The sequence below is a fragment of the Oncorhynchus tshawytscha genome, linkage group LG28 (assembly GCF_018296145.1).
Source record: "Oncorhynchus tshawytscha isolate Ot180627B linkage group LG28, Otsh_v2.0, whole genome shotgun sequence".
In the NCBI taxonomy this organism is placed as follows: domain Eukaryota; kingdom Metazoa; phylum Chordata; class Actinopteri; order Salmoniformes; family Salmonidae; genus Oncorhynchus; species Oncorhynchus tshawytscha.
The window spans coordinates 33,101,269-33,122,597 of NC_056456.1; the positions used below are offsets into that span (position 1 = coordinate 33,101,269).

The following is a 21,329-nucleotide window of genomic DNA, read 5'->3' on the forward strand; positions in this document are numbered from 1 at the left end:
ACGTTATACTACACCTAAAGTCAATCGGATGACATCACAGTGATGACCGAAGGTTTTCCTACTGATTATTTGTTTCCAAATCACTATAATGCACTTTAGACTAAATCTTAATTAGTGCTAGTTGAGAATGCACTAGTCAGTCGGGCATCAGTCCTCAAGAGAACACTAAAAACAATATTGTGATGAAATGTGCAATCATGAATATGCAAATTGTTTATTTGAAATTAAAATTAGGTGTGAAAAGGGGCATGTAAATGTTTTGACAGCTTGTGTGTTTCTCACCTGTTTCCTTGTTGCATTTCCATCTGTAGACTATAAGCAGACTGACGACAAGCAGCAATGTAACCAGACTCATAGATATTGTCATGAAACAGGCAGGGAGCAGGTCTCGAACCCTCGACCTTCGAGCCCGGGGTCCGGCGCGATATCGACTGTGCAGCAAAAGCATGCTTCTGCGGCAGAGTGGATTTCCACGGTTATAAACCCAGGGTCACCCAGTAGGTGTGTCCAAACATTTGACTGGTACTGTACATTTGACGTGCATCAGATGTGCAACTTTTCCGTTTACATCCTTACATTAGCCTTGGATGTGGTGGCCAACATTCATGCTTCATGTCTGGGTGCAGCTATTAGCATACTGAATACACTATAGTATATAGACTACCAAAAGAAGGCTAGCTGTTTAAACTTTACAGGAGCTTCTCATCTAAGCCATATTGCACATAATGTTGCACACTTGAATAATGCATCAATTCACAAATGTGTGGCCATGTTCCATTCGGCTTAGGTTGGATTTACACAGGTTACCCAATTCTGATCTTGTGTGGACAGTTGGATAAGGCTGCGTTTACACAGGTTGCCCAATTCTGATCTTGTTTTCACTATTTGGTCTTTTGACCAATCAGATCAGCTCTGAAAAAGATCTGATGTGTTACCCGAGAAACATTGTCTTTACACTATACCACTCAGAGGGGGGAATCTGGTGCAGAAGTGTCCCACACTACCTAAAGTCCGATTTGACTAATAGTTTATTTACCAGCCACTAATAGTTTATTTACCAGATCCATTGTGTGTTGATGATGACATGGATGATGGTGGTGTGATGGATAATGGTGGTGAGATGGGTAATGGTGGTGAGATGGATAATGGTGGTGAGATGGATGATGGTGGTGAGATGGATAATGGTGGTGAGATGGATAATGGTTGTGAGATGGATGATGGTGGTGAGATGGATAATGGTGGTGAGATGGATAATTGTGGTGAGATGGATAATGGTGGTGAGATGGATGATGGTGGTGAGATGGATTATGGTGGTGAGATGGATGATGGTGGTGAGATGGATAATGGTTAGGAGGTGGCTAAGAATGATTGAGTTGGTGAAGGTGGGTTTGTTGCTGTGTTTGTTGCTGCTGTTGTATTATTTTCTGTTGTTGTGGTGATTATTGTTGGTGCCGCTAATAACAAAGGACCTCAAAACAATGTTGTTGTGACAATGTGTGGACATTTTCTTCTTGGCTAACACAACAAAAATTCTGTCTACTGGTATTAAAGTAGTTCTTGCAGTGGGATGTGGCATCGGAGCACCATGTCTTTACACTATACAACTCAGAGGGGGGAATCTGATTCAAAAGCCAGATTTTTAAAATGTATTTTATTTTACTAGGCAAGTCAGTTAAGAACAAATTCTTATTTTCAATGACAGCCTAGGAACAGTGGGTTAACTGCCTGTTCAGGGGTAGAATGACAGATTTGTACCTTGTCAGCTTGGGGATTTGAACTTGCAACCTTCCGGTTACTAGTCCAACACTCTAACCACTAGGCTACGCCAGAGACGCCAGATCTGTCTCTGTGTTGATAGTGTTATTATATGGGGGGGAAGGTTAGTGTTAGGACATAGACAAACACACTACCATGGTACACTTTCACACTACATCCTCAGGTGGCAGCACCAACCGGGTCTAGATTCTGAGCCAAGTTTCTAGTTGCACACAGGTGCTGCCAATTAAGGTGAGTGTCCCAGCTGGCAGAGCCATGAGGCTGCTGGGTTTTTTTTGGCCATGAGGCCTTTCGTTTGTTTGGGAGTCTTTAGTTTGGGCATGCTTTTTTAGACTTTTCCTTTTTGTACATATTTATTTTACATCACCATCTGAACAAACAATAATGCTCTTGGACTGGCCGACCAAGAGGTCAAGAAGGAGCAGGCCCTTGACCTAAGATAAGATGGCTCTCTCCTGGGTACAGACATTGTGGCGCAGTTGGTAGAGCATGGCAATTGCAACACCAGAGTTATGGGTTAGATTCCCATGGGGGACCAAAATGTAAATTCAACACCTAGCTGTACATGCTCACATCAAATGATTTTACAGACCATGTAGCTATGCCCAAGAACCACAGACATAATGAGTGCAGCAAAATCAGTTGGATAGTTATTGGTGAGATGGTGGTAAGTGGGGATGATAGAGTTGGTAAAGCTGGGTTAAAGAGAGAGTCTGCCCAATACATACAGTATACACACAAGCATACTGTATATGAAATCACTCAACTACTACCAGGGTTGGTGTCAATTCAAACATTTTCAAATTGAAAAGAAGCTGAATTTCTTTGTACTTCCTGAATTGACTGAAATGTAAATGTACACTGGCCACTACACTCACTGACAGACATATAGAAGGAAGTGTGGTGGCTGCTCTTCCTGTTCAGATATTTTAGGTGTCATTTAACGATCCACATCTCTCTCTCTCTCTCTCTGTTTCTCTCGCTCTCTCATACACAGGAGCAAATACCCTAAATATAGAACAGCTGAAGACTTGAGTAATACTGACAGGTTTCTGAATCCGAGACGGACGTAAAAACATACAATACATCACTCAGTTTTGTCCTGATCAATCTGTCTCACAATGCAGAACAGGCTCATGCAATAGAACCCTTATTCTTGATATCTAGCTGGACTGCTGACAGGGTATGAAGAGTGTGGTCGTTCTGCACGCCACAGAGACATCTCCCAGCATCCTCTTGGATTTTGCTGGTGATGATTACGCTGAAACATGAAACATGTTCAACCAATTTATTTCAAGATAATTCTATGTCATAACAGAACTAGAGTGGTTTGGGAAACTCCAATGACAAAGACTTGTACCCCCTGAAACGTCCTTGTCTAATGTATTAATGATGTGATCTGTGGTCCTCCAACACATGTACTTTAGGTTTGTTTGATTACATTGTTCACGAAAGTTGAATGACCTGGCCTCATTTAGGGTGGAATCTTGTTGAGATGCAGTTCCCATAAAGGGAAAATCTGCAGATCAAACAACAACAAAGCTGGCACCCCATCACTGTTTTTGTAAACAGCTGAGGGTTTGGGCTGGAGAAATAGAACTGCTCTAACATTTATAAACAGAGCTATAGATGTAAGGACTGACCATCCACGAGATCAACATTTTACTTTTAACCATGGTTTGAGTCTTTACAGTGGTTTTGTTAACAATTACATTGTTTAAAAACAATGGAGTAAAACAAGTATATTTGGAGTTTGTGGGTTACTACAGTTGAACTAAGCTCATGAGGCATTTATAAGTTATGTTCTTCAAGAATCAATGGGCGAATATAATTAATTTAAAAGTACAGTATGTAGCAATCGCAGATTGCCCCTTTTTGTAGGACACACCAACAGTCTCATTACAAACAGTACAAACACCCCAGCTTCCATTTCACATACTGTAAGAGTGGATTCTGGTCTGGTACACCACTGGTGTTCCACATCACATCCATCAGTACATACTGACCTTGTGTTCCTCAGTGTTCCCTCCCCTTTATCTAACAACATTATCATTATATTATGACTTGTGGCTCCCAGGTAGTTCAAGTCTCTTTAGACCCTGTACACCCTGTTTACTCCAGTCCCCTCAATACTTCTATGTCCAGTTACCACCCCAGTACAGGAAGGTCTGCTCCTGCAGTGTGTATGAGAACCACTCTGAGTGAGTGTGTGTGTGTGTGTGTGAGTGTGTCTACTTCCTGAAACCATTTCGCTTCTAAGTAACACTTTATAATAACTTCCGGCAGGTAACAATTCCTAAGACATTTATATTTAGTTTACTGACCATTTGGTAATAAAACATATACTGTACATAGACAGATATTCAAACAACTTGTAAATTATTTGTTAATGATTTACTAGTTAGGGTGGCAGGTAGTCTAGTGGTTAAGAGCTATGGGCCAGTAACCGAAAGAATGCTGGTTTGAATCCCCGAGTCGACTCGGTGAAAAATTAGGGCATTCTCATTGACAAGACACTGAACCCTAAATGCTTCTGTAAATCACTCTGGATAAGACCATCTGCTACAGTGCCTTCAGAAAGTATTCACACCTGTAGATTTTTCCCACGTTTTATTGTGTTACAAAATGGAATTAAAATGGATTGTCATTTTTTGTCAACAACGTAAACAAAATACTGTAATGTCCAATCACATTTTTAACTACACTGCTCCTTTAATTTAACGTCCATTTAAAATCGCAACACAATTCACAACAAAACAATCAAATTAAACATTTGAAGCAAACAGGAAGCAGTAAAAAGGATGAATAAAATAACATAAAACACAGAGAATGTCCAAGCTAAAAGGTACATTGTAAACTGTGATTTTAAAAGGTGTGTTTTTGACAGTGATTTAAAATCTTCAATCATGTCTGCCACTCTTACTTGATAGGGCAAGCTGTTTAATAATTGAGGGTCTTTGATAGAGAACTCTCCATCACCTGTCTTGGTTCTGCAACTAGGTACAGTAAGCGCTTACTGGGTTGTATCAAACTTTACATGAAGAAACCCTTCATAAGGACTCTAAAATTATATAATTAATGGTGATTTAATCATTTATAAATGTGTTAAAAAACATAAATAGACAGTTATACTGGCTTGGTCAAAAAGTTTTTTTTTAGACTGTGATACCTTTTTCAGTGCTTGCCAAATAATAGACAATATTTGTCTGCAGATATAAACATGCAATTTAGTGACATTAAGACAAGTTGAAGAGAGAAGTCAGGGAAACACATCTGATGGAAGAGAGAAGTCAGGGAAACATCTGATGGAAGAGAGAAGTCAGGGAAACACATCTGATGGAAGAGAGAAGTCAGGGAAACATCTGATGGAAGAGAGAAGTCAGGGAAACACATCTGATGGAAGAGAGAAGTCTGGGAAACACATCTGATGGACGAGAGAAGTCAGGGAAACACATTTGATGGAAGAGAGAAGTCAGGGAAACACATCTGATGGAAGAGAGAAGTCAGGGAAACACATCTGATGGAAGAGAGAAGTCAGGGAAACACATCTGATGGAGGAGAGAAGTCAGGGAAACACATCTGATGGAAGAGAGAAGTCAGGGAAACACATCTGATGGAAGAAAGAAGTCAGGGAAACACATCTGATGGAAGAGAGAAGTCTGGGAAACACATCTGATGGACGAGAGAAGTCAGGGAAACACATTTGATGGAAGAGAGAATTCAGGGAAACACATCTGATGGAAGAGAGAAGTCAGGGAAACACATCTGATGGAAGAGAGAAGTCAGGGAAACACATCTGATGGAAGAAAGAAGTCAGGGAAACACATCTAATGGAAGAGAGAAGTCAGGGAAACTTCTGATGGAGGAGAGAAGTCGGGGAAACACATCTGATGGAAGAGAGAAGTCAGGGAAACATCTGATGGAAGAGAGAAGTCAGGGAAACATCAGAAGGAAGTGAGAAGTCATGGAAACATCAGATGGAAGAGGGGTCCTTGTGGAAGTTGATGTTGGCGTAGTTGAGACAGTCAGAGGGGCTTGTGGGTAAGTTGGCAGTGGAGTAGATGGTGGTGATCTCACTACCTGAACTGGACTGTAGGGGGCGGTCCTTTATTTCCTCATAGTCACCATCACCATGACAACCCTGGAGAGGAGGAAAAGGAGGAGAGGGACAGGAGGACATGATGAGAGAGGGAAGAACATTGATTAGAACATGCTCTCTCTCTCTCTATATATATATATATATATATATATATATCACACAGACATGCAATAACGCTCACAGGCAGGCGCTTGCACACACACACACTGACCTCTATGTTGATCCGAGTGTCTGTGTTCACCCTGGGTGCTGAGGAGTCAGCTGTGGAACACAGCACACACACACACACACACACACACACACACACACACACACACACACACACACACACACACACTGTCATACACTTCACACATGTCAATATTGGGCTGCAGCAGTCTGTTCAGGAGGTTTTCAGAGCCCTGTTCTCAATGAGACCTCTATTTCTCAACCAGGGTCAAAGGAAGATTGTATATGCAAGTTTCTTGGAATTGAAGACTGGGTGTGAGTAACTTCCCTTTGTGTGTGTGTGTGTGTGTGTGTGTGTGTGTGTGTGTGTGTGTGTGTGTGTGTGTGTGTGTGAGAGAGTGTTTCTCACCTGTTTCCTTGTTGAATTTCCATCTATAGACTATGAGCAGGCTGACCACAAGCACCAATAGCAGCATGACCAGAGTCCCAGATACTATGATGACCACTGATGTATCTGAACAGACACAAACAGTACCATTAGAACACATACTTTACAATCAGCACTTCTGTTCAACTTACATAGGGCCTTTTACACTGTGAAGTAAGATCTGCCTCTCTTCCACATCAGATGTGTAACTTTTCTGTTTACTTCCTGTCCTGACATTAGCCTTGGATGTGGTGGCCAACAATGTGTAAACGCAGCCTCATACAACAAAAATGCTGTCGACTGGTCTTAAAGTAATTATTGCAGGGGTATGTGGAATCGGAGAGACATTATCTTTTCACTACCACTCTATACCAGGAATCTGGTGTAGAAGTGTCCCAGATTACCTAAAGGCAGATTTGACGCCAGATCAGTCTCTTTACATTACAAAATGAAGTGTTGAGGGAACTGGATTTAAACTGGTGCAGCGTAAAAAGGTTCATAGGCTGCGTTGACACAGCTTTTTTTCCACTAATTGGTCTTTTGACCAAAGATATCAGATCTTTTCACATCCTATCTTTTCAGGACTGATCTGATTGGTCTGATTTTTTGGCTAAGGATGATAGCGTTGGTGAACATGGGATTGATGCTGTTGTTTTTGTAGCAGGTTTTCTTGTGGTGGTGGTGGTTATTGTTGGTGTCGCTAAAAATCAAAGGACCACAAAACACAGTTGTTGTGACAATGTGTGGACATTTTTCACTTGGCTAACACAACAAAAATGTTGTCTACTGGTATTAAAGTAGTTATTGCACAGAGATGTGTTGTCAGAGCACCATGTCTTTACCACCAAGAGAGGGAATCTGATTCCAAAGTCAGATTTGACGCTAGATCCATCTATGTACAATACACAAATATGTTTATGTGATAGAATGAAATGTGCCTTAAAACCTCTTTGGGATAGGGGGCAGCATTTTCACTTTGGATAAATAGCGGGCCCATTTTCAACTTCCTGCTACTCATGCCAAGAATATAAGATATGCATATTATTTGTAGATTTGGATAGAAAACACACTGTAGTTTCTAAAACTGTTTGAATCATGTCTGTGAGAATAACAGAACTTATGTAGCAGGCAAAACCTCGAGGACTAACTATTCAGAATTATTATTTATTTTGGTCACTGTCTGTTCAATGATTTCTCATTGGGAAACGATATTTCTTAGCCACTTGTTTGCAGTTCCTACCGCTTCCACTGGATGTCACCAGTCTTTGGAATTAGGTTGAGGTTATTCCTTTGTGCAATGAAGAAGTACGGCCATCTTGGAACAGGGTAACGTTATGTGTACTGTTTGAGAGTTGCGCAAGACTTGAAAAGTAGCGTTGGTTTGTGATCCTCCTGTATTGAAAACAGATAGACCCGTCTTCAATTCGATCAATTATTAATGTTTAAAAATACCTAAAGTTGTATTACAAAAGTAGTTTGAAATGTTTTGGCAAAGTTTACAGGTAACTTTTGAGACATTTTGTAGTGACGTTGCGCAAATTGGAAGCTGTTTTTTTCTGGATCAAACGCGCCAAATAAATGGACATTTTGGATATATATCGATGGAATTAATCGAACAAAAGGACCATTTGTGATGTTTATGGGACATATTGGAGTGCCAACAAAAGAAGCTCGTCAAAGGTAAGGCATGATTTATATTTTATTTCTGCGTTTTGTGTAGCGCCTGCAGGGTTGAAATATGCTACTACCTCTTTGTTTACTGTTGTGCTATCATCAGATAATAGCTTCTTATGCTTTCGCCGAAAAGCCTTTTTGAAATCTGACATGTTGGCTGGATTCACAACGAGTGTAGCTTTAATTTGGTATTGTACATGTGTGATTTAATGAAAGTTAGATTTTTATAGCATTTTTTCTTTTTTTTGGCGCTCTGCATATTTCCTGGCAATTGGCCAAGTGAGACATTTGCGTCCCGCCTATCCCAGAGAGGTTTTAATAATAACTAAGTACTAACACAGCATCATAATGTGTACCAGGAAGTAATATGCTCTTCATTTATCTGAATGGTGATAATATGATCTGTGTGCTCTAGTGATGTCGGTTCCACAAACACAACAGTGAATTCAGCTCACTGCAGTGGCCTGCCCAGTCACCGGATCTCAATCCAATTGATTATCTGTGGGATGAGATTGAATGAGCTATTTGGAGTAGAAATCCACTACCAGCCAACTTGATACAACTGTGGGAAGCATTGGAGTCAACATGGGCCAGCATCCCTGTGGAACGCTTTGGACACCTTGTAAAGTTCATGCCCTGGCGAATTGAGGCTGTTCTGAGGGCAAAGGGGGTGCTTCTAAAGTGTTCCTAATGTTTTGTCCACTCAGTCTATAGTCTGACTGCTGACATGGTATCAATTGTGTGGTTGTTCTGTACGCCACATAGATATCCCCCAACATCCTCTTAGGTTAGTTGGTGATGGTCATGGTGAAAACTCTGTCTGTCTTGTTGTGGAACAGTGAGAACCTCCCGTTCTGGCTTTTGGTTGTTGTCACTTTTACATCAACTAGACACTTCGATCGTGTCTTCTCTTTGCAGAAGTATTTCTGATTGTCTTCATACTTTTCATCATAAACACAGTGGTGGAGACTGACCATTCTTCATACTGTAGCCAGTCACTGCAGTGCGGTTCTCGCAGCACCAATCTGTCATTTTAAACAAACATTTAGGCCTAGCGCTCAGAAAGAAGTTCAGCCAATGTATTATCAAATAAATATATACCCTAACAGAACCAGAAAGGTTTGGAAACTCCAATGACATAGACTTGTAGACCATGAAACTTCCTTGTCTCATGTCCAGACGCTGTCCTGTCCTGTTCCTTGTCTCATGTCCAGACGCTGTCCTGTCCTGTTCCTTGTCTCATGTCCAGACGCTGTCCTGTCCTGTTCCTTGTCTCATGTCCAGACGCTGTCCTGTCCTGTTCCTTGTTTCATGTCCAGACGCTGTCCTGTCCTGTTCCTTGTCTCATGTCCAGACGCTGTCCTGTCCTGTTCCTTGTCTCATGTCCAGACGCTGTTCTGTCCTGTTTCTTGTCTCATGTCCAGACGCTGTCCTGTCCTGTTCCTTGTCTCATGTCCAGACGCTGTCCTGTCCTGTTCCTGTCTCATGTCCAGACGCTGTCCTGTCCTGTTCCTTGTCTCATGTCCAGACGCTGTCCTGTCCTGTTCCTTGTCTCATGTCCAGACGCTGTCCTGTCCTGTTCCTTGGCTCATGTCCAGACGCTGTCCTGTCCTGTTCCTTGTCCCAGACGCTGTCCTGTCCTGTTCCTTGTCCGTTGCTCAATAAATGTTCTCCCTGTACCTGCTTTTCGTCTACCAGCGTCGATCCTTACACTCACATTTATAGACAGAGCTATAGATGCAAGGACTGACCATCCACGAGATCAATATTGTAGTTTTAACCATGGTCTGAGTCTTTACAGTGTTTTTGTTAACAATGACATCATTTACAAACAATGGAGCAAAGAAAGCAAATATTTTGAATTTATTGTGGTATTGAATTGAGCTCATGAGGCATTAATAAGTTGTATATTTCAAGAATAAATGGGTAAATATCATACATTCTAAAGTACAAAAGTTTGCAAAAGTGAATGTAAAATATGGAATGAAGTGGAAGGATCTCAGGTTAGGATTCGGGGTCAATAGCAGAAGCTTGATTAGGAATGTATATTATAAAATGTCTAGTTTGGAAGTGATAAAGTTTCGAGGATGAGAATCAAAGTTTTACAGTACCTCTAGAGACTGTAAGGTTGACTTCAGTGTAGTCATCTGCCAATAAATTGGTCACTCCACACCAGTATTTCCCAGAATCGTTAATCATCAGTTTGGTGATTGTCACAATGAAGACACTTTCCTCTCTGATGTCCTTCAGCGAGTATCTCCCTTTAGAAGTACTGTTTTCCCCTGCCTCAGTCTTAATAACTTTGTTTTTATTAAAAACAGGACAATCCCCTTTACAGAGGTACTTCTGGTGGCTCCTCAACTGCTCTCTATAGGGGCATCTGATCTCTGCCTTGCCCCCCTCATATCCTTCCACTGTGATCAACTCTGCTGAATACACACTCCACACAGCAGCTGTAGGACACACCAACAGTCTCATTACAAACAGTACAAACACCCCAGCTTCCATTTCACATACTGTAAGAGTGGATTCTGGTCTGGTACACCACTGGTGTTCCACATCACATCCATCAGTACATACTGGACCTTGTGTTCCTCAGTGTCCCCTCCCCTTTATCTAACAACATGATCAGTGAGTGAATGGAGTTACACTGTAAAATGTTACAACCAAATGTATCCAACTATAGAGAGGAGTCACTGGACATGTGTTCATTCAGTCTGATGTACTCACCTAAGAGGAGGACAACCTTCAGTGTGAGGACTAGCAGGTTAACCATGATGACTTGTGGCTCCCAGCTAGTTCAAGTCTCTTTAGACCCTGTACACCCTGTTTACTACAGTCCCCTCAATACTTCTATGTCCAGTTACCACCCCAGTACAGGAAGGTCTGCTCCTGCAGTGTGTATGAGAACCACTCTGAGTGTGTGTGCATGTGTGTGTGTGTGTGTCTACTCTGAGCCACGGAAGTACTTCCTGAAACCATTTCACTTCTCACGAACACTTTAATGTCCATCAATAAACCATTTCTAAGACATTTATAAAGAGTTTGCTCACCATTTATTGATAATTTATTCCTACAATATATGTTAAATAAAAACAAAGTTCTGCTTTAAATGAAGTGCATCTTATAAAGCCTTTATAAAGCCTCGTTAACCACTACATGAATGTGTTACATATGAATGTGTTACAAATCCTGTTTTATAAAGCCTTGTTAACCACTATATGAATGTGTTACAAATTCTGTTTTATAAAGGGTTCATAACCACCACATGATGGTGTTACAAATCCTGTTTTATAAAGGGTTCATAACCACTACATGAATGTGTTACAAATCCTGTTTTATAAAGGGTTCATAAATTTGTCTTAAATGTGTGACATAACCACCATAAGCTGTAGACCACACTGTTTACCAAGACATATTGTTAGCTGTCTATTCACCACCACAAACGATGCTGGCACTAAGACTGCACTCAACGAGCTTTATAAGGCCAAAATCAAATAAGAAAATGCTCATTCAGAGGCGGCGCTCCTAGTGGCCAGTCACTTTAAAGCAGTCCTAGACGGATTACCAGGACGTGTACTCAGAGCATGCTCTTACCAACTGGCAAGTGTCTTCACTCAAATTTTCAACCTGTCCCTGACCGAGTCTGTAATACCTACATGTTTCAAGTAGACCACCTTTCCTGTTCCTGTGTCCCAGAACGCCAAGGTAACCTGCCTAAATGACTATCGACCCGTAGCACTCACGTCTGTAGCCATGAACTGGTACCCCGTGTACATAGCCAAGTTACTCATTGTGTATTTATTCCTTGTGTTATTATGTTTCTGTTTTTGTATTATTTCTCTATTTTCAATCTCTGCGTTGTTGGAAAGGGTCCGTAAATAAGCATTTCACTGTTAGTCTACACCTGTTGTTTATGAAGCATGTGACAAAAGCAACTTGATTTGATTCCATCGAGGTCCTTTACGACTCCAGGGCAAAGGAAGCTTACAGGAAAGATCAGCTGTATAGCCACTATACATTTACATATCTGCTCATTCTCTTATAGCTCTATGCTCACTCTACCTAGCTGTATACACTGTATGTAAACTCTGTTGTGTGTATTCTGTCTCTAAATGTTATCTATCACTATCATTAGCATGTTGTCTATCACTAGCATGATGTCTGTCATTAGAATGTTTTATATCACTAGCATGTTGTCTATCATTAGCACGTGTACTATCATTAGCGTGTTGTCTATCATTAGCATGTTGTCTATCACTAGCATGTTGTCTACCATTAGCATGTTGTAAATCACTATCATGTTGTCTATCACTAGCATGTTTTATATCACTAGCATGTTTTATATCACTAACATGTTGTCTATCATTGGCATGTTGTCTTTCACTGGCATGTTGTCTATCACTAGCATGTTGTCTATCACTAGCATGTTGTATATCACTAGCATGTTGTATATCACTAGCATGTTGTATATCACTAGCATGTTGTATATCACTAGCATGTTGTCTATCACTAGCATGTTGTCTATCACTGGCATGTTGTATATCACTAGCATGTTGTATATCACCAGCATGTTGTCTATCACTAGCATGTTGTATATCACTAGCATGTTGTATATCACTAGCATGTTGTATATCACTAGCATGTTGTCTATCACTAGCATGTTGTATATCACTAGCATGTTGTATATTACTAGCATGTTGTATATCACTAGCATGTTGTCTATCACTAGCATGTTGTCTATCACTAGCATGTTGTATATCACTAGCATGTTGTATATTACTAGCATGTTCTATATCACTAGCAGCACCATTACACCAAGCAATGTTCTGAGTATGTGTAAATGTTCTTCAATTAATCACTTAGCGAATGTTCTCCCTGTTTGGTGTTTTAGAAAACGCAAGATACATATTCGGCCGTTGTAGGAACTATGCATCGTTAAAACACTTGTAAGCCTAAGTTCCATCGCTATCGGGAACTCAGGCCCTGATCTTGTAGCTGTTTTCTAAAAATTGTCAGTGGAACATATAGTTATAACTATTTTAATAACATGTCACTTATGATTTGTTGCCCGTGTGTATATGTCCCTTGTGACTGGTTGTCAGTGACTCAGGCATCTCTGGGTTTGCTGACTGTATAATAGATGGGAGGGGCCTCAGAGGTGCTGTGTGGATGATTGACAGTAGAGTGGGCGGGGCTTTGACCAATGTTGACAGTGGCATAGTAACCAGGAGAAGTGCCCTCTTTAGCGATGGCGACAGTGGCCTCATTGGAGCAGCTGGGGACCTTGTGGAAGTTGACGTTGGCGTAGTTGAGAGAGTCAGAGGTGCTTGTGGGTAAGTTGACGGTGGCGTAAATGGCGGTGGTCTCACCACCTGAACTGGACTGTAGGGGGCAGTCCTCTATCTCCTCATAGTCACCATCACCATGACAACCCTGGAGAGGAGGAAAAGGAGGAGAGGGACATGAGGACATGATGAGAGAGGGAAGAATATAGATTAGAACATGCTCTCTCTCTCTTTCCCTCTCTCGCTCTCTCTTTCTCTCGCTCTCATACACACACACACACACACACACACACACACACACACACACACACACACACACACACACACACACACACACACACACACACACAAACACTCAGTCAGTTAAACAGACAGGCCCGCGCACACACACTGACCTCTCTGTTGATCCCAGTGTCTGTGTTCACCCTGGGTGCTGAGGAGTCAGCTGAGGAACACAACACACACACACACAGTGTCATACAATTCACACATGTCACTGTTGGGCTGCAGCAGTCTGTTCAGGAGGTTTTCCGAGCCCTGTTCACAATGAGACCTCTATTTCTCAACCAGGGTCAAAGGAGGATTGTATATGCAAATTATTTATTTGAAATGAAAACTGGGTGCAAAAATATTAATTCCCCCTTATTTGACACAGTGTGTGTGTGTGTCACCTGTTTCCTTGTTGAATTTCCATCTATAGACTATGAGCAGGCTGACCACAAGCACCAATAGCAGCATGACCAGAGTCCCAGATACTATGATGACCACTGATGTATCTGAACACAGAAACAAACAGTACCATTAGAACACATACTTTACAATCAGCACTTCTGTTCAACTTACATAGGGCCTTTTACACTGTGAAGTAAGATCTGCCTCTCTTCCACATCAGATGTGTAACTTTTCTGTTTACTTCCTGTCCACTCAGAAGGAGGAATATGGTATAGAAGTGTCCCAGATTACCTAAAGTCAGATTTGATGCCAGATCAGTCTCTACATGAAAAAATTATGTGTTGAGAAACTGGTTTTAAACTGGTGCAGCGTAAAAAGGCTCATAGGCTGCGTTGACACAGCTTGTTTCCACTAATTGGTCTTTTGACCAAAGATATCAGATCTTTTCACATCCTATCTTTTTCAGGGCTGATCTGATTGGTCATATTTTTGGTCTGTTGAGATGTCTGTTAAAAAGCAGCTATAAAGTTTATTTACCAAATCCATTTTGTGTTGATGATGAGATGGATGATGGTGTTGAGATGGATGATAGTTGAGAGATGGATGATGATGATGAGATGGAGGTGGCTAAGGATGATAGCATTGGTGAACCTGGGTTTGATGCTGTTGTTTTTGCTGCAGGTTTTCTTGTGGTGGTGGTTATTGTTGGTGTCGCTAAAAACAAAGGACCACAAAACACAGTTGTTGTGACAATGTGTGAACATTTTTCACTTGGCTAACACAACAAAAATGTTGTCTACTGCTTTTAAAGTAGTTATTGCACAGAGATGTGTTGTCAGAGCACCATGTCTTTACCACCAAGAGAGGGAATCTGATTCCAAAGTCAGATTTGACGCCAGATCCGTCTATGTACAATACACAAATATGTTTATGTGATAGAATGAAATGTGCCTTAATAATAACTAAATAATAACACAGCATCATAATGTGTACCAGGAAGTAATATGCTCTTCATTTATCTGAATGGTGATAATATGATCTGTGTGCTCTAGTGATGTCTGGACCACAAACACAACAGTGAATTCAGCTCACTGCAGTGGCCTGCCCAGTCACCGGATCTCAATCCAATTGATTATCTGTGGGATGAGATTGAATGAGCTATTTGGAGTAGAAATCCACTACCAGCCAACTTGATACAACTGTGGGAAGCATTGGAGTCAACATGGGCCAGCATCCCTGTGGAACGCTTTGGACACCTTGTAAAGTTCATGCCCTGACGAATTGAGGCTGTTCTGAGGGCAAAGGGGGTGCTTCTAAAGTGTTCCTAATGTTTTGTCCACTCAGTCTATAGTCTGACTGCTGACATGGTATCAATTGTGTGGTTGTTCTGTACGCCACATACATATCCCCCAACATCCTCTTAGGTTAGTTGGTGATGGTCATGGTGAAAACTCTGTCTGTCTTGTTGTGGAACAGTGAGAACCTCCCGTTCTGGCTTTTGGTTGTTGTCACTTTTACATCAACTAGACACTTCGATCGTGTCTTCTCTTTGCAGAAGTATTTCTGATTGTCTTCATACTTTTCATCATAAACACAGTGGTGGAGACTGACCGTTCTTCATACTGTAGCCAGTCACTGCAGTGCGGTTCTCGCAGCACCAATCTGTCATTTTAAACAAACATTTAGGCCTAGCGCTCAGAAAGAAGTTCAGCCAATGTATTATCAAATAAATATATACCCTAACAGAACCAGAAAGGTTTTGAAACTCCAATGACATAGACTTGTAGACCATGACACTTCCTTGTCTCATGTCCAGACGCTGTCCTGTCCTGTTCCTTGTCTCATGTCCAGACGCTGTCCTGTCCTGTTCCTTGTTTCATGTCCAGACGCTGTCCTGTCCTGTTCCTTGTTTCATGTCCAAATGCTGTCCTGTCCTGTTCCTGTGTCCAGACGCTGTCCTGTCCTGTCATGTCCAGACGCTGTCCCTGTTCCCTGTTCCTGTCCTGTCCTTGTCTCATGTCCAGACGCTGTCCTGTCCTGTTCCTTGTCTGATGTCCAGACGCTGTCCTGTCCTGTCCCTGTTCCTTCCTGTTCCGTTTGCTCAATAAATGTTCTCCCTGTACCTGCTTTTCGTCTACCAGCGTCGATCCTTACACTCACATTTATAGACAGAGCTATAGATGCAAGGACTGACCATCCACAAGATCAATATTGTAGTTTTAACCATGGTCTGAGTCTTTACAGTGTTTTTGTTAACAATGACATCATTTACAAACAATGGAGCAAAGAAAGCAAATATTTTGAATTTATTGTGGTATTGAATTGAGCTCATGAGGCATTAATAAGTTGTATATTTCAAGAATAAATGGGTAAATATCATACATTCTAAAGTACAAAAGTTTGCAAAAGTGAATGTAAAATATGGAATGAAGTGGAAGGATCTCAGGTTAGGATTCGGGGTCAATAGCAGAAGCTTGATTAGGAATGTATATTATAAAATGTCTAGTTTGGAAGTGATAAAGTTTCGAGGATGAGAATCAAAGATTTACAGTACCTCTAGAGACTGTAAGGTTGACTTCAGTGTAGTCATCTGCCAATAAATTGGTCACTCCACACCAGTATTTCCCAGAATCGTTAATCATCAGTTTGGTGATTGTCACAATGAAGACACTTTCCTCTCTGATGTCCTTCAGCGAGTATCTCCCTTTAGAAGCACTGTTTTCCCCTGCCTCAGTCTTAATAACTTTGTTTTTATTAAAAACAGGACAATCCCCTTTACAGAGGTACTTCTGGTGGCTCCTCCACTCCTCTCTATAGGGGCATCTGATCTCTGCCTTGCCCCCCTCATATCCTTCCACTGTGATCAACTCTGCTGAACACACACTCCACACAGCAGCTGTAGGACACACCAACAGTCTCATTACAAACAGCACAAACACCCCAGCTTCCATTTCACATACTGTAAGAGTGGATTCTGGTCTGGTACACCACTGGTGATCACCATCACATCCATCAGTACATACTGGACCTTGTGTTCCTCAGTGTCCCCTCCCCTTTATCTAACAACATTATCAGTGATTGAATGGAGTTACACTGTAAAATGTTACAACCAAATGTATCCAACTATAGAGAGGAGTCACAAGTGTTCATTCAGTCTGATGTACTCACCTAAGAGGAGGACAACCTTCAGTGTGAGGACCAGCAGGTTAACCATGATGACTTGTGGCTCCCAGCTAGTTCAAGTCTCTTTAGACCCTGTACACCCTGTTTACTACAGTCCCCTCAATACTTCTATGTCCAGTTACCACCCCAGTACAGGAAGGTCTGCTCCTGCAGTGTGTATGAGAACCACTCTGAGTGTGTGTGCGTGTGTGTGTGTGTGTGTCTACTCTGAGCCACGGAAGTCCTTCTGTTTGACTAAGTACTTCCTGAAACCATTTCACTTCTCAGGAACACTTTAATGTCCGTCAATAAACCATTTCTAAGACATTTATAAAGAGTTTGCTCACCATTTATTAATAATTTATTCCTACAATATATGTTAAATAAAAACAAAGTTCTGCTTTAAATGAAGTGCATCTTATAAAGCCTCTATAAAGCCTCGTTAACCACTACATGAATGTGTTACAAATCCTGTTTTATAAAGGGTTCATAACCACTACATGATGGTGTTACAAATCCTGTTTTCTAAAGCCTTGTTAACCACTATATGATGGTGTTACAAATCCTGTTTTATAAAGCCTTGTTAACCACTATATGATGGTGTTACAAATCCTGTTTTATAAAGGGTTCATAACCACCACATGATGGTGTTACAAATCCTGTTTTATAAAGGGTTCATAACCACCATATGATGGTGTTACTAATCCTGTTTTATAAAGGGTTCATAACCACCATATGATGGTGTTACAAATCCTGTTTTATAAAGGGTTCATAACCACTACATGAATGTGTTACAAATCCTGTTTTATAAAGGGTTCATAACCACTACATGAATGTGTTACAAATCCTGTTTTATAAAGGGTTCATAAATTTGTCTTAAATGTGTGACATAACCACCATAAATTGTAGACCACACTGTTTACCAAGAGATATTGTTAGCTGTCTATTCACCACCACAAACGATGCTGGCACTAAGACTGCACTCAACGAGCTTTATAAGGCCAAAATCAAATAAGAAAATGCTCATTCAGAGGCGGCGCTCCTAGTGGCCAGTCACTTTAAAGCAGTCCTAGACGGATTACCAGGACGTGTACTCAGAGCATGCTCTTACCAACTGGCAAGTGTCTTCACTCAAATTTTCAACCTGTCCCTGACCGAGTCTGTAATACCTACATGTTTCAAGTAGACCACCTTTCCTGTTCCTGTGTCCCAGAACGCCAAGGTAACCTGCCTAAATGACTATCGACCCGTAGCACTCACGTCTGTAGCCATGAACTGGTACCCCGTGTACATAGCCAAGTTACTCATTGTGTATTTATTCCTTGTGTTATTATGTTTCTATTTTTGTATTATTTCTCTATTTTCAATCTCTGCGTTGTAGGAAAGGGTCCGTAAATAAGCATTTCACTGTTAGTCTACACCTGTTGTTTATGAAGCATGTGACAAAAGCAACTTGATTTGATTCCATCGAGGTCCTTTACGACTCCAGGGCAAGGAAGCTTACAGGAAAGATCAGCTGTATAGCCACTATACATTTACATATCTGCTCATTCTCTTATAGCTCTATGCTCACTCTACCTAGCTGTATACACTGTATGTAAACTCTGTTGTGTGTATTCTGTCTCTAAATGTTATCTATCACTATCATTAGCATGTTGTCTACCATTAGCATGTTGTAAATCACTAGCATGTTGTCTACCATTAGCATGTTGTAAATCACTATCATGTTGTCTATCATTAGCATGTTGTCTATCACTAGCATGATGTCTGTCATTAGAATGTTATCTATCACTGCCATGTTGTCTATCACTAGCATGTTTTATATCACTAGCATGTTGTCTATCATTAGCATGTTGTCTATCACTAGTGTCATGATGTTGCCCTCTTTGGGTACAGCGAGCACCATCCCCCTCTCTCTGTCTCCTACAACCAGGCTGCTGTGGTCAGAGAGGTTGTAAATTCCTGGAGGAGATTATCTCCTCATGGCCACAGTATATAGAGAGAGTGAGTTTTCATAGAGAGAACAAAGGAATTTCTTCCACCTCACAAAACTTGAGGTCCGAACAACATTTATGTTCTGGAGAAGGTATAAAAGATCGATTAAGAATCCAGCTACGAACTGGTCCGTTTGGTACAATTTTGTGAAACTCGTGGGAGATAATACGGCCACATTACCATAACGCTGTTTATACCATAGCCTCAGATATGAGGCTTACATGTAATTGTTGTATAAGATGAATGAGTGAGGATGATACTGTTTGTGAAATTGTGGAATGTGATTTTGGACTGTTTAATGAAGGAAACTCCAATTCCCTTCAGAGTTGAACTAAATCAGAGGACCGCCCATGCGCACAGTTATGGTCTGGAGTCATGGGACAGGCCCTTTTCTGTTCTTCCGAATAAAACCCCCACCTGGGTTTTCTATCACCGGTTCATGTTTCTCTCAATTACGAGAGGACAAAGGTTGCAGACCAGCTTACCTCGATAACGATAGGGCCAAGGTTTGAGAGGAGACCATAAACCTGAGAATAAGCTAAGGTTTGAGTAGATGGCTGAATCTTTTAACCATACCACGTGGTTAAACTCTTAGACTATCGATACCGACAGAATAAGAACAAGTCTTTGATATTAATTACTAGTCTGCAGCTAGGAATTCGGTATCATTGAACTCGAAGACCGACAACCGCCGAAACATCTATTCTATAACGACATGAATGAATGTCACTCGGAACTATCTTTCTAACCACGACAGAGAGAGGGCGGACAAACTCTCCAACAGAAATGAACTTTTCAACAGAGATCCCGACGACACACTGAGCGTATATATATATATATATTGATTGCAATTATTCCCGAATGAGTGAGCATTCATGTGCAAAGGATTCGCATTTCAATTGTTAAAATGATCAACTTTGTAGTGTCTCATCTCAGATGACCCCCACTAACCTTTTTGTCCACCAAGCCACGATACGGGTTTATCCCACTAGGTAAACTCCGTTATCATTTAATTGAAAATATCTACTGTTTGTTTATGCATTTCTGTGAATTACTTAGTTAGTAAATCAATGATTTAAGACAATTGATGTATGGATGACTCATAGTGAAGCCTGGGTTTGTGCGGATAACCAACAATTTGCGATGTTTGGAATGAGACTAATATGAGGTAAATAATAATTCATTCATTCGAAGACTAAGTGATCAGATATTAAAATATCTGAAAGTTATATTAGGAAAATTATAACTTTATAATCTGAATATTTTCATTGGTGCCCCGACTTCCTAGTTAATTACAGTTACATGATTAACCAGTTTAATCACGTAATAATAATTACAGAGAGTTATTTGATAAATAGTCTTCAGTTTTAATGATGCCAAAGACACGACACTAGCATGTTGTCTATCACTAGCATGTTGTCTATCATTCACATGCTGTCTATCATTAGCATGTTGTCTATCATTCACATGTTGTCTATCACTAGCATGTTGTCTATCATTAGCATGTTGTCTATCACTAGCATGTTGTCTATCACTAGCATGTTGTCTATCATTCACATGTTGTCTATCACTAGCATGTTGTCTATCACTAGCATGTTGTCTATCACTAGCATGTTGTATATCACTAGCATGTTGTATATCATTCACATGTTGTCTATCATTAGCATGTTGTCTATCATTCACATGTTGTCTATCACTAGTATGTTGTCTATCATTCACATGTTGTCTATCACTAGCATGTTGTCTATCACTGGCATGTTGTCTATCACTAGCATGTTGTCTATCGTTAGCCATTCCCTCCAGGATTCCACGATTCTGTGATCGCAAAATTCAATGCAAAATCAACTAATCAGTGCATATTATGTGAGAGCTCACAATTTTTACCAATCCCCACACTTTTAGCCCAATAAAGGGTCCAATCAAAAGTGGGTTTGTAATTTTGACCAATTACTGCACTGTTACAGTGGAAATTGGCCCAATCCAACCACACGTCAACAAAGTTTTTCCCCCAGGTTGTCAGCGTATGTCACGAGTCCGACCGAGGGTGGCTCCCCTTTCCGGTCGGGAA

The 21,329-nt window shown here is 40.9% G+C and overlaps 2 protein-coding genes across 4 annotated transcripts; both read right to left on the minus strand.

Annotated features, from left to right (window-relative positions):
• Positions 1 to 5,481: 5,481 nt before the first annotated feature.
• LOC121841213 (CMRF35-like molecule 1) lies at positions 5,482 to 11,309 on the minus strand. 2 transcript variants are annotated; one of them, XM_042308250.1, is made up of 5 exons: positions 10,875 to 11,309; positions 10,256 to 10,597; positions 6,453 to 6,557; positions 6,087 to 6,124; positions 5,482 to 5,917 (listed from the first exon to the last, which is right to left on the minus strand). In XM_042308250.1, exons 1-5 carry the CDS (start codon positions 10,918 to 10,920, stop codon positions 5,750 to 5,752), a joined length of 699 nt encoding a protein of 232 aa, XP_042164184.1. In that variant the 5' UTR covers positions 10,921 to 11,309; the 3' UTR covers positions 5,482 to 5,749. The 2 variants fall into 2 exon arrangements, with proteins under 2 accessions (XP_042164184.1, XP_042164183.1); XM_042308249.1 differs by having other exon boundaries at positions 6,087 to 6,136.
• A 1,540-nt stretch (positions 11,310 to 12,849) lies between these two features.
• Positions 12,850 to 17,483, minus strand: LOC121838776 (CMRF35-like molecule 3). Of its 2 annotated transcripts, XM_042308251.1 has the most exons (6): positions 17,273 to 17,483; positions 16,659 to 17,000; positions 14,642 to 14,818; positions 14,104 to 14,208; positions 13,828 to 13,877; positions 12,850 to 13,580 (listed from the first exon to the last, which is right to left on the minus strand). In XM_042308251.1, the coding sequence occupies exons 1-6, from the start codon at positions 17,316 to 17,318 to the stop codon at positions 13,254 to 13,256; spliced, it is 1,047 nt and encodes a 348-aa protein (XP_042164185.1). In that variant the 5' UTR covers positions 17,319 to 17,483; the 3' UTR covers positions 12,850 to 13,253. The 2 variants fall into 2 exon arrangements, with proteins under 2 accessions (XP_042164185.1, XP_042164186.1); XM_042308252.1 differs by lacking the exon at positions 14,642 to 14,818.
• Between the last annotated feature and the right edge of the window lie 3,846 nt (positions 17,484 to 21,329).

What these genes read in the sequence shown, in the direction of transcription:
- LOC121841213 (XM_042308249.1), bottom strand. Translation starts at nt 10,920, where the DNA reads ATGGTTAACCTGCTAGTCCTCACACTGAAGGTTGTCCTCCTCTTAG. An exon ending in CAACCTTACAGTCTCTAGAG is followed by an intron (nt 6,558 to 10,255) that starts GTACTGTAAAAC and finishes GTGTCTGTTCAG; the next exon opens with ATACATCAGTGGTCATCATA. An exon ending in ACACTCGGATCAACATAGAG is followed by an intron (nt 5,918 to 6,086) that starts GTCAGTGTGTGT and finishes CCTCCTCTCCAG; the next exon opens with GGTTGTCATGGTGATGGTGA.
- LOC121838776 (XM_042308251.1), bottom strand. Translation starts at nt 17,318, where the DNA reads ATGGTTAACCTGCTGGTCCTCACACTGAAGGTTGTCCTCCTCTTAG. An exon ending in ATCAACACAAAATGGATTTG is followed by an intron (nt 14,209 to 14,641) that starts GTAAATAAACTT and finishes TTCTGTGTTCAG; the next exon opens with ATACATCAGTGGTCATCATA. An exon ending in GAAATTCAACAAGGAAACAG is followed by an intron (nt 13,878 to 14,103) that starts GTGACACACACA and finishes TGTGTTCCTCAG; the next exon opens with CTGACTCCTCAGCACCCAGG.